Genomic DNA, 13,615 nt, shown 5'->3' with positions numbered 1-13,615 from the left:
GAACATTATAGCCTGAGTTTGGGGGAACGGGGAAATGAGGGGGTGGTAAACCTCGAACATTATAGCCTGAGTTTGGGGGAACGGGGAAATGAGGGGTTGGAAAACCTGCAACACTATGGCCTGAGTTTGGGGGAACGGGAAAATGAGGGGGTGGTAAACCTGGAGAAAGATTATCTACAGGAATGTTTGCGGATGGAGATGTTGAGAAATCTAGTATCTTTTCCGTAGCTTGATGATTTTCTTGTTGAAGAATACGAGCATCAGAGTACCTTGTTAGGCTCATACCCAAGATCAAGCATAGTACATGTAGCACCTTCAATAAAATTTGATTCGTCATTTTCTTTAATGTTGTTTTCCAACAACGCTAAACAAATGCTAAATCAAGTAGAGAAGAAAAAAGTTTTCACTATACCCAACATTACCCACATTTACTTACTTATATAGACACACACAAAGACAAAAAAGAAATAAATAAATAATAAATAAAAAAATAAATCAGAAAAAATAAATAAATAAAAAGAAAACAAGAATTAATGTATCCACCTAACAACCATTTCTTTCCCAAAGTAAAAATATTTCATATAAACATGCTAAAAATTTGATATAATAAATCTAAACTTTCCATTAAATAATTATTTCCATACCAAAATTAAATTTGTATAAAATCAATCAGTTACTATTATAATATTATCTTTAGTGAAATCCATTAATCTAAAACATTGTAATAATTGAACGTTTCCTAAATAGCATTCAATAATCTCATAAAGAATCACTATTTATGGAATAAAATATTTCAATATCACAACAACGTGATTATTATTATCATAAAATCATATTTTAAATGGTAATAATAATACATTATATAATCTTCCAAAATAGTAATCTTTTCAAATATAGAATATTTTCAAAATATATATTAATTTGGTAATAAAACTTTGCTATTTTCATTATAGAATATTTTCAAAATAATATAATACGTGATACTACCAAAAAATATCTAATATTTATTTGGTAGTAATAATGTTTCTTGTCAAAATTACACTTTCACTGTATCGGCCGCCATTAATATATTATATGTTTATAGTTAACATATTCAATATCCGCAGTTAATCGTTTATGTGTTTGTAATTACTATTTTATGTGTCTATAGTTAACATGTGAGTATTTTCAATTTATATAAAGGTACAAAAACTATTAAATATACGTATAAATTATGTCAATTACAGTCACATAATCTGAAAGTTATTTTATAACAAGATCTACAATGCAATGTACACCCTCCTCCACGGTATAATCGTCCATTTTTTCTTGTGATGACTTGCTTTATTCTGTTAAAATTTGTACTAATCTCCAACAAATAATGTAAATATTTTAACTTTAATCGAACAAATAAAACCAATTTAAAGAAACAAGATCCCGAAAAAACTATATCATATTGCAATGGAAAAATATGGTTCAACTTTATAATAATAATATTGAGTTAATTCTATTAATCATCCACTGACTATCCATATTTATTAGTTTTTATATTCTTGATTTTTAATTTGACCATTAAGTGTTCTATTGAGAATTGATTTTGTTCTAGATTTGATCATTCAATTAAAGAACAAATTCTACTTTTTGTCATCCATTATTGTGGCATTGTTAAACTTAGTCCTATGATTTTAATTTTGTCTCATTACACCATTAACTTTTAATAGTGTTCGCACCCGTGCAATGCACGGAATGAATTTGCTATAATATTTAAGAATATTTGGATCGGTATATAATTATAGAAGTTATAACATCAAATATTATATAGTGCAATTGAAAAGATGGTTTGGATCGATTATGTTTTGTAATGTTACCCTTGCATGAATTTGACCAAATAATTGTTGAATTAATAGCTAATGTGTATATGTAAGCATCCGGTGCTGAAACTTTGGTGATTTTATATTGGGAAAATTGTAATTTATACCGTCCATAATATTCCAATTATCAATGTCATCCTTGAATTATTAGTGGTGTAAATGTTGCCCCTCAATTTTCAAAACGGTACATATATTGCCCCTCTCGTACGGATCAATATATGTATCATTTTGAAAATTGAGGGGTAATATTTACGCCACTAATAATTCAGGGGTGACATTGATAATTGACATATTATGGAGGGTATAAATTACAATTTTCCCTTTTATATATTAGGGTTTAGGATTTGTATAACTTGGGCAAATTTGATCTTTGAAAAAAAAACATATATAATATAACCAGTTCGAATTACACATTATTGAAACCTCTTTATAGGCGACATTGGAAGTACTAAAAGAATCTTGTCCATCCTCATCTAGCGCTAACACCTTCATGCCATCAGGATGGGTGACTCGGGAAAAAGTCAAGTACAATTGACTATGATTAAACACCTGTTTGCCCAACATGAGTTAGTACGTGTTTTTCCTTGGCTTTTGTTGATAGACATGGAATATGCGATCGAACATCAATGGGAATTGTTTACGTTGAAACTTGAAGGGCAATCTCATATCAGAAGGAGTGACAGGCATTCAGGAGATAAGGACTTTGGTTCCTTCATGTGTCCCATTAACTATTCTTGCTTCGACATGTGATCTGTCAATTTTGTGATGATGAGACGCGTACCATTGCAAAGACCAAGAGGGTGGTCTATGTTCCGCAATAACATAACAGGTGCACCAACCTTTAAGGTCAACCAATGACTAGGGAATCCAAACAATATCAAACTATTTAGAAATATAATTCAGGAGTGTGTACTTTTGATATATTTTTACCTTCAGATTTTACTTTACACAAACAATCACAACTTAAATATGTTCGTCGTTCTGTAGTGTTCATGTCTTACATATATTGATTAATTTGATAATAAAATCAAATAAGTACATAAAAATTGACAAATTAATTGGATTAAATCAATAATTTAAAACAACAAATAAATCAAAATTTATATAATAAATATAAACTTTCCATTAATCAATTAATTCCATAATAAAATTAGCTTTGTATAAAATCAATCAGTTACTATTATAATATCATCTTTAGTGAAACACTCTAATCTAAAATATTGTAATCGTGGAAAGTTTCCTAAAATATTGTAATCTAAAATAAGTAAATAATAATTAACAAATTAATTGGAATAAATCAATAATTTAAAACAACAAATATATCAAAATTTATTTAATAAAATGTAAATGTTATTTGAACAAATGTTATTTAATTTGAGTTGTATTACCATTCCTAGGTATATTAATAGGTATTTTTGAAGAGCAAACCATAAATATATCATACAATAATGCTTCACTACCGGCAACTACAATTATTTATACCCAAGGGAAGAAAATTAAAAATTGCATTTTGTTTAAATAAAATAGTTAGGTACGCTATTAAGATAACAAATTTGCTTAAGATTAACACTGAGATTAGCTGGACTAATGCTGGTGCACAAACAACTGGTTCTAACAACAACTGAGCTTTTTCGAACAACCTATTTGATTGAAGCAACGATGCTTGTATATTATTTTGGTTAGGTAAGCTATTAAGATAACAAACTTGCTTACAATTAACACTGAGACTAGATGGACTAATGTACAATTGTAGTACGAATAAAAACTGTATTACCATATTTTACAATATTATTCAAACCTTAATGGTATATGATTGTTTTGGATGGGAAGAAAAAGTATATGATTTTGTTTATATTAATAGTATAGATTACGTTGCAGGAAAGTATATGTACAGTTATATTACGATTATTAATTTTAATCTAAATTTGTATTACGAATAGGAAAGTAGGAAAGAATATATTGTATTAGGATTTGTATTAACATATTTTTAATGTACAATTGTATTACAAATACGAATTGTATTACCATATTTTACAATATTACGCAAACCTTAATAGTATAGGACTGTTTTGGGTGGAAAGTTAAAATAGAGGATTTTGTTTTTATTAATAGTATAGATTGCGTTGCAAAGAAGTATATGTATAGTTATATTACGATTAGTAATTTTAATCTAAAATTGTATTACGAATAGGAAATTAAAGTAGGAAAAAATATATTGTATTAAGAATTTTATCATATTTTAATGTACAATTGAAGTACGAATAGGAATTATATTATCATATTTTACAATATTACGCAAACATTAATATTATAGGACAATTTTGGGTGGGAAGTTAAAATAGATGATTTTGTTTTTATTAATAGTACTAGTTTTTCACATGCATTGCGCGAATGAGATAATGCCCAATGTTTATTTTTAAATAAGTATTTCAAAGTATATCAATGCAAGATTATATAGGAGATATTCATGCATATGTAATTGATTGTTGAATTTGTTTATTTAAATCGTTAATTCAAACTTTATGAATGCAAGATAATATATGAGATATTGATTATAATTGTTACTAAAATAAATGTTTGCAATTTTGTAAAAATGCTAATCTAAATACTTAGTCTAAAAATGATAGTACAAATAAATACTTCGTACTACTTTTTCGTTTGAATTTCTCTAAGTCTTTTTAATTATCTTTCGAGTAGCATTGTCATTGTCTTTATCTTCAGTACTTGTTTTTTTTTCTAAATTTATTTATTGGTATTTGGCAATATGTCATGTGCAATTGAGTTATTGTGGTAGTATAGAAAGCAACGTTATGCAATAAGATTATGATGTAGGAAGTTGTGGATTTGTCTCGTTGTGTTTGTGTATATGACTGAGATCTTAGTTATACTATGAACTCTTGATCTTGCAAGCACCAATTGATATTTGGCAGTGGTAGTTTTCCCCCTATATGTTTCATGTGATGTGAGATGTGTGTCGTACATTCTCATGTGAAAGTATTGAACAAAATATTAATATTTATTATATTTGTAGAACTATAGAAGGTTAATGAGTAGTACATTTTGTTCTAGTTCATAACTTGTTTACTTGATATTAATAACAATAACTTTGTAGATAGTCTGAATACTAATTCTGCAATATGTCCAGTTTCATCAATAGTTTGTACATCCATTTTGCACATGTTTATTTAGAAGTTCATATTTTTGGAATTAGTATAAATGAGTGTAGTACTTGATTTTTTGTGTGTGTGTGTGTTTATTATTATTATTATTTTTTTGTAATTTTTTTTGTTGATTTGGTTCTAATCTTGGAATACCCACTGCTATCTTTTATTCACAATGCATGCAGTTAAGATTGATTTCAACAATGTTGTTGTCTCAGCATCTTTGCAATGCATCAAGTGTGTCACAATGTTCTATTGCCCTACATTGACATTTTTAATAATGAGTTTTAAATTAATTTATTGGGTTATTTGAATGTCTTCTTTGTCAACAAATCCTCCATAAGTGGTTAATATGATTGTCTTCAAACTGTTTTTTTTTTTTAAATTTTTTCCATGTTATTAACATTATACTTGGTAAATAAATATATAACATTATTTTGTAGTATAAGTTTGATATTTAATTACAAGATAGTGTAAAAAGAAAACGATGAACAATGTAGTGAATATAATTAATTAATAAAATTGAAGGTAAAGGAATCTTTGCATTGTTAAAAATATAGACAATATGACTAATGAAATTTTATCTATTTTTAAATCTTTTGATAATAAATAATTTTTTTAAATAAAATCATTATAGACATTGAATTATAAATTAAAGAAATGCATATGTTTTATGTTTTGTTGTAACTACTAATTTATTTAATTTAATAAGAGTAATAAAGTGGGGTACTTACTTTTGAATAATATACTCTAACATATTTGTAGTATATGTTCAACAATATGTCAACTTTGATTGGGATGAGGTTCGAACTTAAGATCTTTCTTATAGAAATTAATGAGTAAGTTAAAAGTTAACGGCATACTAACGAAAAATAGAATATTTAACGGATAACCATATAATTAAGGATAAATTAGGAAATCTAAAGGAAAAATATAAATCTAAACAATCTGAACCATCCATTTAATTTAATAATTTGACAGTAATTTTTTCTACCTATTATAAGACTAACTCTTTTTTGCTCTTATTAGTATATAGTAGATAGATTTCGAGGTGGCCAAGATGAGTTGTAAATTACAAGAATGACAAATAAAGTATAAATTGTATTTAGTTTTAATTTTTGAAGGTATTGTATTTAGTTTTAATACTCATCATAATTTTTAATTTGTGTATTTATTATATATTGTTTAATTATTTAGTTTTTTTTTGAAACGTTTAATTATTTAGTTATTAGTATTCATACTTGGTAGAGCATATGTGTGTGGGTATATATATATATATATATATATATATATATATATATATATATATATAATGTACTCTCACTCTAATGTGACATTAGGATGAGTTTTAAAATTACAAGAATGGAATAGACAGTGAATGCAATAAATTAATCTCGAACAATTCTTATTCAAGCCATCTCCCATTTACATGTCATTAAACTCTATAAAAAATAAATACTTGATATATATATTTTTTTAAATACTCATGATTATTTACAACGTAGTATCGGTTCTATATTTTCTCAAATATTTTTCAGCCCAAAAAATTTAAGCCCCCACCACTAGGGTTTGAACGTAATAATATTCAAGTAGTTTATTAAACTTTACTTTTTTTTTCATATTGTCAAAAGTGGTACTGTGAATATACATTTTTAATATTTAAGGACTTGGAATGCATTAAATAAGATTATATTCAAAACTAATCATTACATGTACCTTAAATAATTACATTTACATTACATTTCTAAACCTGACAAATTAACAATACATTTGGCACCGAGTCAAATATTACTACCAAACTAATTATTACATTTTCGTTACACTTATAAAGATGAAAAAAAAAATCATACCCTCTTAGTTGAACTTGTCACACAAAGTCTTCTTAATACTATTTATTTTGTTTGTGTTTTTTTGCAGGCTATTACACATGAGTATAATTTATCTTATACATACTCTCAAATAGGGATTGCAGATTCCTATCGTCAGTCAACAAACATTTAGCACTTAGTCAAGGACTAATATCCGACAATTTCAAAATTTTATACTACAAAGAATTATCAAACTAATATAGTTAGGCTATGTTTGGCAAACCTACCTGAAAAGGTAGCTGAAAGCTGAAAAGCTATAAGCTAGTAGCTAAAATCTGAAGAGTTGTTAAGCTAGTTGTTACGCTTAAAAGAATTTGATAGAATTCGCGTTTTGATAAGTTAATAAATGTAAAAAGACTAAAATGGACATCTTCATAAAACTTAAATAGTTTTAAATTTAAATAGGTTTGTTTACATATTAAAATATAAAATAATGAAATCAATATATTTTAATAAAATATAAAGTAAGAACATATATTTGAAAATATATAAAGTAAAACAAAATATTTATAGTTCATAAAATTAGTTCATACAAAACTTAATGTTTAAACATACAAATGTCAAATTGAAATTACAACCAAACATATTTAAGAGAAAAGGCCAAAAGAATTTTAATTGAGAAGGTTAAAAGATGTCATTTATTTAAAATAATAAGGATAAAGGGATGGAAAAAAGCAATAGTTATACCATAGACCATGGGTCATGGCTGATACTGCAGTTGTGTTGAAAGGATACTGCAGTTATGTTGAACGGATACTGTAGTTCTGTTGAAAGGAAACTGCAGTTGCGCGGAACAAAGACCGTTTCATCCGTTTGGAATTGCAGTTGTGTTTAACGGATACCAAAGTTGTGTTGAACGGATACTGCAGTGGTGTTGAACGGATGAACGACCTCTGTTCTGCGCAACTGCAGTTTCCTTTCAACACAACTGCAGTATCAGTTCAGCACAACTGCAGTATCCTTTCAACACAACTGCACTATCAACCATGACCATGATCCACAATGCATTGTGGACCATGGTCCACAATATAATTTGCAGGAAAAAAGTTAAGAAGCTAGTAGCTTATTTTTGAATAGCTACCTAAAGTAGCTTTTCAAAATAGAAGCTAGTAGCTTATTTTTGAATAGCTACCTAAAGTAACTTTTCAAAATAAACTCTTATTTTAAGCTAATAGCTTATTTTGGGAACATTACTAAACAAAACTTATAACTTATTAGTAGTTTAAAATAAATTATAAGCTCTGACAAAGAGAGCTTTATATAAAGATAAAATGTTATTTGAAGTATGGATTAAAATGTGATTATATTGAGGAGGATAACTATATAAGCCAAATGGGAAGTATTCATTCAAATCTGAGTCCATATGATTTTTTTTTAAAGAAAAAAGTGTAATACACTGTTAGAAAATTCGCTTTTTCAGACCAACATTTCTGCCGAACTGAAACATTGATTGTTTTTTTTTTTGGAAAAAGTGTCAAATAGGTCACTGAACTTATTGCTTTTGTGCAATTGGACCATTGAACTTAAAAAGTGTGCAATTCAACCATCAAACAAGCAAAATTTGTGCAATTGGACCATTTTTACAAAAATTTTCTGGTAAAATCCAATTATATTACTAACATATATGTATTAAGAGTGGCATTTTCTTCTACTATACTAGTTGGGAGTCAATATTGAAATATTTTTAACTCAAATTGAATTAAAAAATTTTGTAAAAATGATCCAATTGCACAAATTTTGCTTGTTTGATGGTTCAATTGCACACTTTTTAAGTTCAATAGCCCAATTGCACAAAAGCTACAAGTTCAGTGGCCTATTTGACACTTTTAACGCCAGGACGACAGAGATGGTTGGTCGGAGTTTCGGACCAATGTTTATATGTTGGAAGGTAAAACTCAATTGATTGAGTACTTAAATATTCACCTGCGCGGCAAATTATTGCATGGACCATGGTCCAGACAACTGTGTGGACCAAAAATAAAAGGTACATTATTTTTGTACTCTAAGTACATTATTTTATAGTATATATCAAATAATGTACCTTCAGTACAAAAATAATGTACTCTAAAATAATGTACCTACAATACAAAAATAATGTACCTTCAGTACAAAAATAATATACTTTTTATTATTTTTGGTCCACACATCTGTGTGGACCATGGTCTATGCAATAATGATTGTGCATGGGCATTATTTCAGCTCATATATGTGTGGTGGATCAATGTTAAGTTTAAAAAATAAGTTTGGGTCAAGTTTGGATCAATGTATAATAAGTTTGGGTCATGTGAGTTTTATATATATCACCTACATAAATTTTTGACAAAATCCAATGTTTAAATTATAAATTTAATTTTGAATGAATGAAATGTATTTGGAATTTTGATAAAATATTTATCCATATATAAAAAAGTTAAACAATTTAGTTATTATGTTAGAAGTACTAATAATTATAATTCATTAAGTTTTATTATGAATTTTAAATGTATGTGAATGTGTGCCACACCTGATAAATTTGTCAAAGGTGGTAATTGAATATTTTTAATGTCAAAGGATTAGAACTACATTAAATAAGACTTATTTATTACAATTTAAAGTACACTTTCAAAGACGACAATAGATTTAGACTGAGCCAATAACTAATATCCAACAACTACAAATATTTACTCCACATTATAATTGGAGTAATTTTTAACTATGTTCATGAACGCTATTTTTTTTTCTAGCAATATGTTTATGAATGATAGATAGTAACTAGTTTAACTTCCAAAGATGCATTTAGTTTATAGTTTCCGTCATGCTTGAGCCTTGTAGTTCACAGCAGGTAGTGTATAGTAGATACAGCTTCACCATTATTGCTGTTGTTCTGGAGCCTTAAAGTATCCATAACTTTTGTATTTAAAATGCCTAGCTACGACATTGCTCATTCAAATCTCCATTTCAGCTGAAATCAAACAGAAGGCCAGTGACAGACTAGAGAAAGTTAAGGCTATACAAATGGCATATGCAGCATGCATGCAGTTTCCGTTTTGGTTTCACTGTGATTATATATATGGAGCCTAGAAATGTGTAGTGGGGATTCTAGATGATAAAAGCCACTGGTTAACATGTTAGAATAAATATACAATCATAATGCATGTAATTAATCTAATCTTATAGCGGAAGCTAATATAATCGTGTATCTCCAGCCATAGTTGTTGCATTGCTTGAAATTGAGGTTTAGAGAGTTTTGTCTACCACTTGTCTCCTGAGCAACTAGATGGTGTAGTGTAAAAAGAAAACAATGAACAATGTAGTGAATATAATTAATTGATAAATATGAAGATAGGGAATTTTTGCATTGTAGAAAATATAGACAATATAAATGATGAAATTATATCTCTTTTTAAATTTTTTGATAATGAATATTTTTATTTGAATAAAGACATTATAGACAACGAATTATAAATTAAAGAAATGCATATGTATTTTAGTTGTTGTTGTAACTACTAATTTATTTAATTTAATAAAAGTAATTTAAAATTGGATACTTATTTTTGAATAATATACTCTAACATATTCGAAGTATATGTTCAACAATATGTCAACTTTGATTGCGATGAGGTTCAAATCTAAGACCTTTCTTATAGAAATTAATGGGTAGTTTAAAAGTTAATAGAATATTAAGGGAGAAGAGAATATTTAACAGAAATTTTAACAAAAAATCATATAATTAAGGATAGATTAGGAAATTTTAAGCAAAAATATAAATCTAAATAATTTGAACCATCCATTTAATTTAATAATTTGACCGTCATTTTTTCTACTCATTATAGGCCTAACTTTCTTTGGCTCTTATTAATTAGTATAGTAGATAGATATATTATATACTCCGTATATTACATATATATATATATATATATATATATATATATATATATAAAAGATGTAAACTAGATAATAATAATAATAATAATAATAATTATAACTTGAATCGCTTTCACCGACTCAAATGAGAAATTGACAAAACAAATATTCGTATCACAAAATTGACATTCAAAATTTCATTTTTTGCTAAAATTTCTAACAAGTATCAATGATATGTCAAATGAATAAGAATCATTAATTACTTATTCCAAATGCCCCACAATATATGCCTAAGCCGAGGAGAGAATGAACATATCGAATGATAAATAGATGAATAATTGGTCCGCATGAACAATTCAACTAGTTATATGGGTAAAGTTTGGAAGCCAAGAATAATTGGACAATATTGCTAAAGATGTCTCTTTTTTGAAAACCCTAAAGATGTCGCTTTAAAAGCAATAGATGATATAATTTTGCTTAGAGTTCGTAAACGTGCATCAGATAAGGAAATCTGGGAAGAATGGATGAAGATTATTGGTGAATGTGATAATCAAGATATGTCAAATGATTATATCAGCTTTATGCCTAGCGGACCCGAGGAAATCGCAGGAAAGTGCGTCCAACGGCCTGAGCTGCAACCGCCGCCGCGAGACCCGGTCCACGCGCGGACCCAAGACCCCCGCCACCAGGCCGAGGGCTGACCTCGGCCAAGTGGCGGACTCAGCCGAGGCCGAGCGTGCTGAGGCCGAGCGCTGCGGCCGAAGCCGAGCACCACGCTCGGCCGAGGCTGAGCGCGGGTAACCCGTGGCCGAGGGCTGATCTCGGCCACGCGGTTGACCCCGGGTCCATACGTTCACTCAGCTCCAGTTCCGTCCCGTTCGTGCTCCGCACCCGGTCCTAATTATTCCATCACATCGGATGCCGCTAAATCACAAAGTCTTGGTCAGTATGTTATATAATAAGCATGTATATAAAATACCATCAAGCTCAAGCGTTTGGGAGTTAAGTCCACGGGTTGTTGAACCCTCCCCAACTTAATTAGACGCTCTCAAGCATATATACAACAGTCTCTTTATATATAAATTAATTAAACAATGCTTAACCCAGGCCAAAAGCACCAAGTCCCACCTCAAAAACTCGAAAATAACGAAGAATATGAAGGTATGTGTGTCTTCTTCCATAAACAAGATTAAGGATGTGTCAATTATAACCTAAGTATATGTATAATTAAGCTAAGGTCTTCACTCTGCAGCAAAAGATTACTATCAGTTTGCCGGTAAACACCGAGAGATGTCGGGCTAAAGCCATGAATATTGCAGCCGGAATAAGAGGTAACTTGTCCTTTTTCTAGATGCAATACAATTTCCTGTGCTTCATGTTATGCTGATGTGGTTTCCATTTCTAATTTTCTTTATATACATACATGGTGCAAAATATTTGAGAAATGCATATTACTTTTTTTTTTAATGTTTCATTACATCATATGCTATCTTTATTTTTATTTTTTAAAATACTCATAATTCTTTACAAGGTAGTATTTGTTCGATACTTTCTTAAACATTCTTAGCCCAAAGAATATAAGCTCCCACACAACACATGCCCATATGCACATGCAAATTTTTTACCCCCAATTAATATCATCCAGATATGTTTTTTAATGCACTAGATTGGTTTTCATGAACTCATGGAATTATGGGAGGGTGGTTCTCATAGGAACATCACCAAATATATATATATATTGCGCTCAAATGAGAACGGTGAGTCCAGGAGAGAACTGAGAACGCTTCGCAGTGCGCCACGTGTCCAGATATAGTTGCATCTAAGGTTATAACTACGTGCACTTAGTTGCATGAATGTTAAAAGGGTAAACTACTTGCACTTGTAAGTGAAAATAGATGGACAAGTGCATGTAAAATGTATTACACGTGCAAGTAAAATGTAAATTGAGCATCAATACTAAGTGCACCTAACGTTATAACTAGTTGCACCTAGGTGCACAAATGTTGGCAAAATAAATTACTTGAACTTGTAAGTAAAAATAGGTGCACTTGTAAGTGATTTTACTTGCACTTTTTACCTACAAATGTGCACCAACTACTTGCACTTATAACACATTTACTTGCACCAAAGTTTGATTTATTTACGAAAATGCCACTGCGCCATTTTTTTAAAATTACATCTGATTCGTTGATCTGGACACGTGGACGGCTGTGAATCATTCTTATTTCTATCCTGGGCACCCGTTCTCATTAGAGTGCGCCCATATATATATATATATATATATATATATATATAAAATTCAGTTCCAGTGCGGTTGGCTGTGTCCCGTGCGGTTGTGCGGTTAAATCTGAGCCATGGATCTTACTTAAATCAACGTCCAGGATTAACAAAATTAAAAAAAAATGGTGGCAATTTGGTAATTTTTGCATGTATGTCAAATCTAAGGTGAGTGATTTTCCTTCTTAAGGTGCGTGGGTTGTGTGCTTAATGTGAGTAGTTGTTGAAACGTAAGGTGCGTCAACTTGAACGTTAAGGTGCGTGATTTTCCTTTTTAAGTTGCATGATTTGTATGCTTAAGGTGCATGAGTTTTTGAAACTTAAGGTTCTTAAGATGCGTGGTTTGTGTGCTTAAGATGTGTGGTTTGTGTACTTAAGGTGCGTAATTTTAATGCTTAAGGTGTGTGGTTTGTATACTTAAGATGCGCCATTTTTAATGCTTAAGTTGCGTGGTTTGTGTACTTAAGGTGCGCCATTTTAATGCTTAAAGTGCATAACCTCACAACCGCACAGGAAGCTATACCCGCACCTGAACCCTTTTATATATATATATATATATATATATATATATATATATATATATATATATATATATATATATATATATATATATATA

The 13,615-nt window shown here is 29.3% G+C and overlaps 1 protein-coding gene across 1 annotated transcript in view; it reads right to left on the bottom strand.

Moving 5' to 3' along the window:
• LOC116013191 (arp2/3 complex-activating protein rickA-like) overlaps nt 1-337 on the bottom strand; it is a 3,353-nt gene extending 3,016 nt beyond the window's left edge. The window contains exon 1 of the mRNA XM_031252840.1: nt 52-337. Coding sequence (XP_031108700.1) covers nt 52-337 — 286 coding nt within the window. The remainder of the gene's footprint in view (nt 1-51) is intronic.
• Nucleotides 338-13,615: the final 13,278 nt, after the last annotated feature.

This window comes from Ipomoea triloba, chromosome 3 (assembly GCF_003576645.1).
Source record: "Ipomoea triloba cultivar NCNSP0323 chromosome 3, ASM357664v1".
NCBI lineage: Eukaryota > Viridiplantae > Streptophyta > Magnoliopsida > Solanales > Convolvulaceae > Ipomoea > Ipomoea triloba.
The sequence above is the reverse complement of the archived record's forward strand: the minus strand, read 5'-3'. Positions and strand labels throughout refer to the sequence as shown.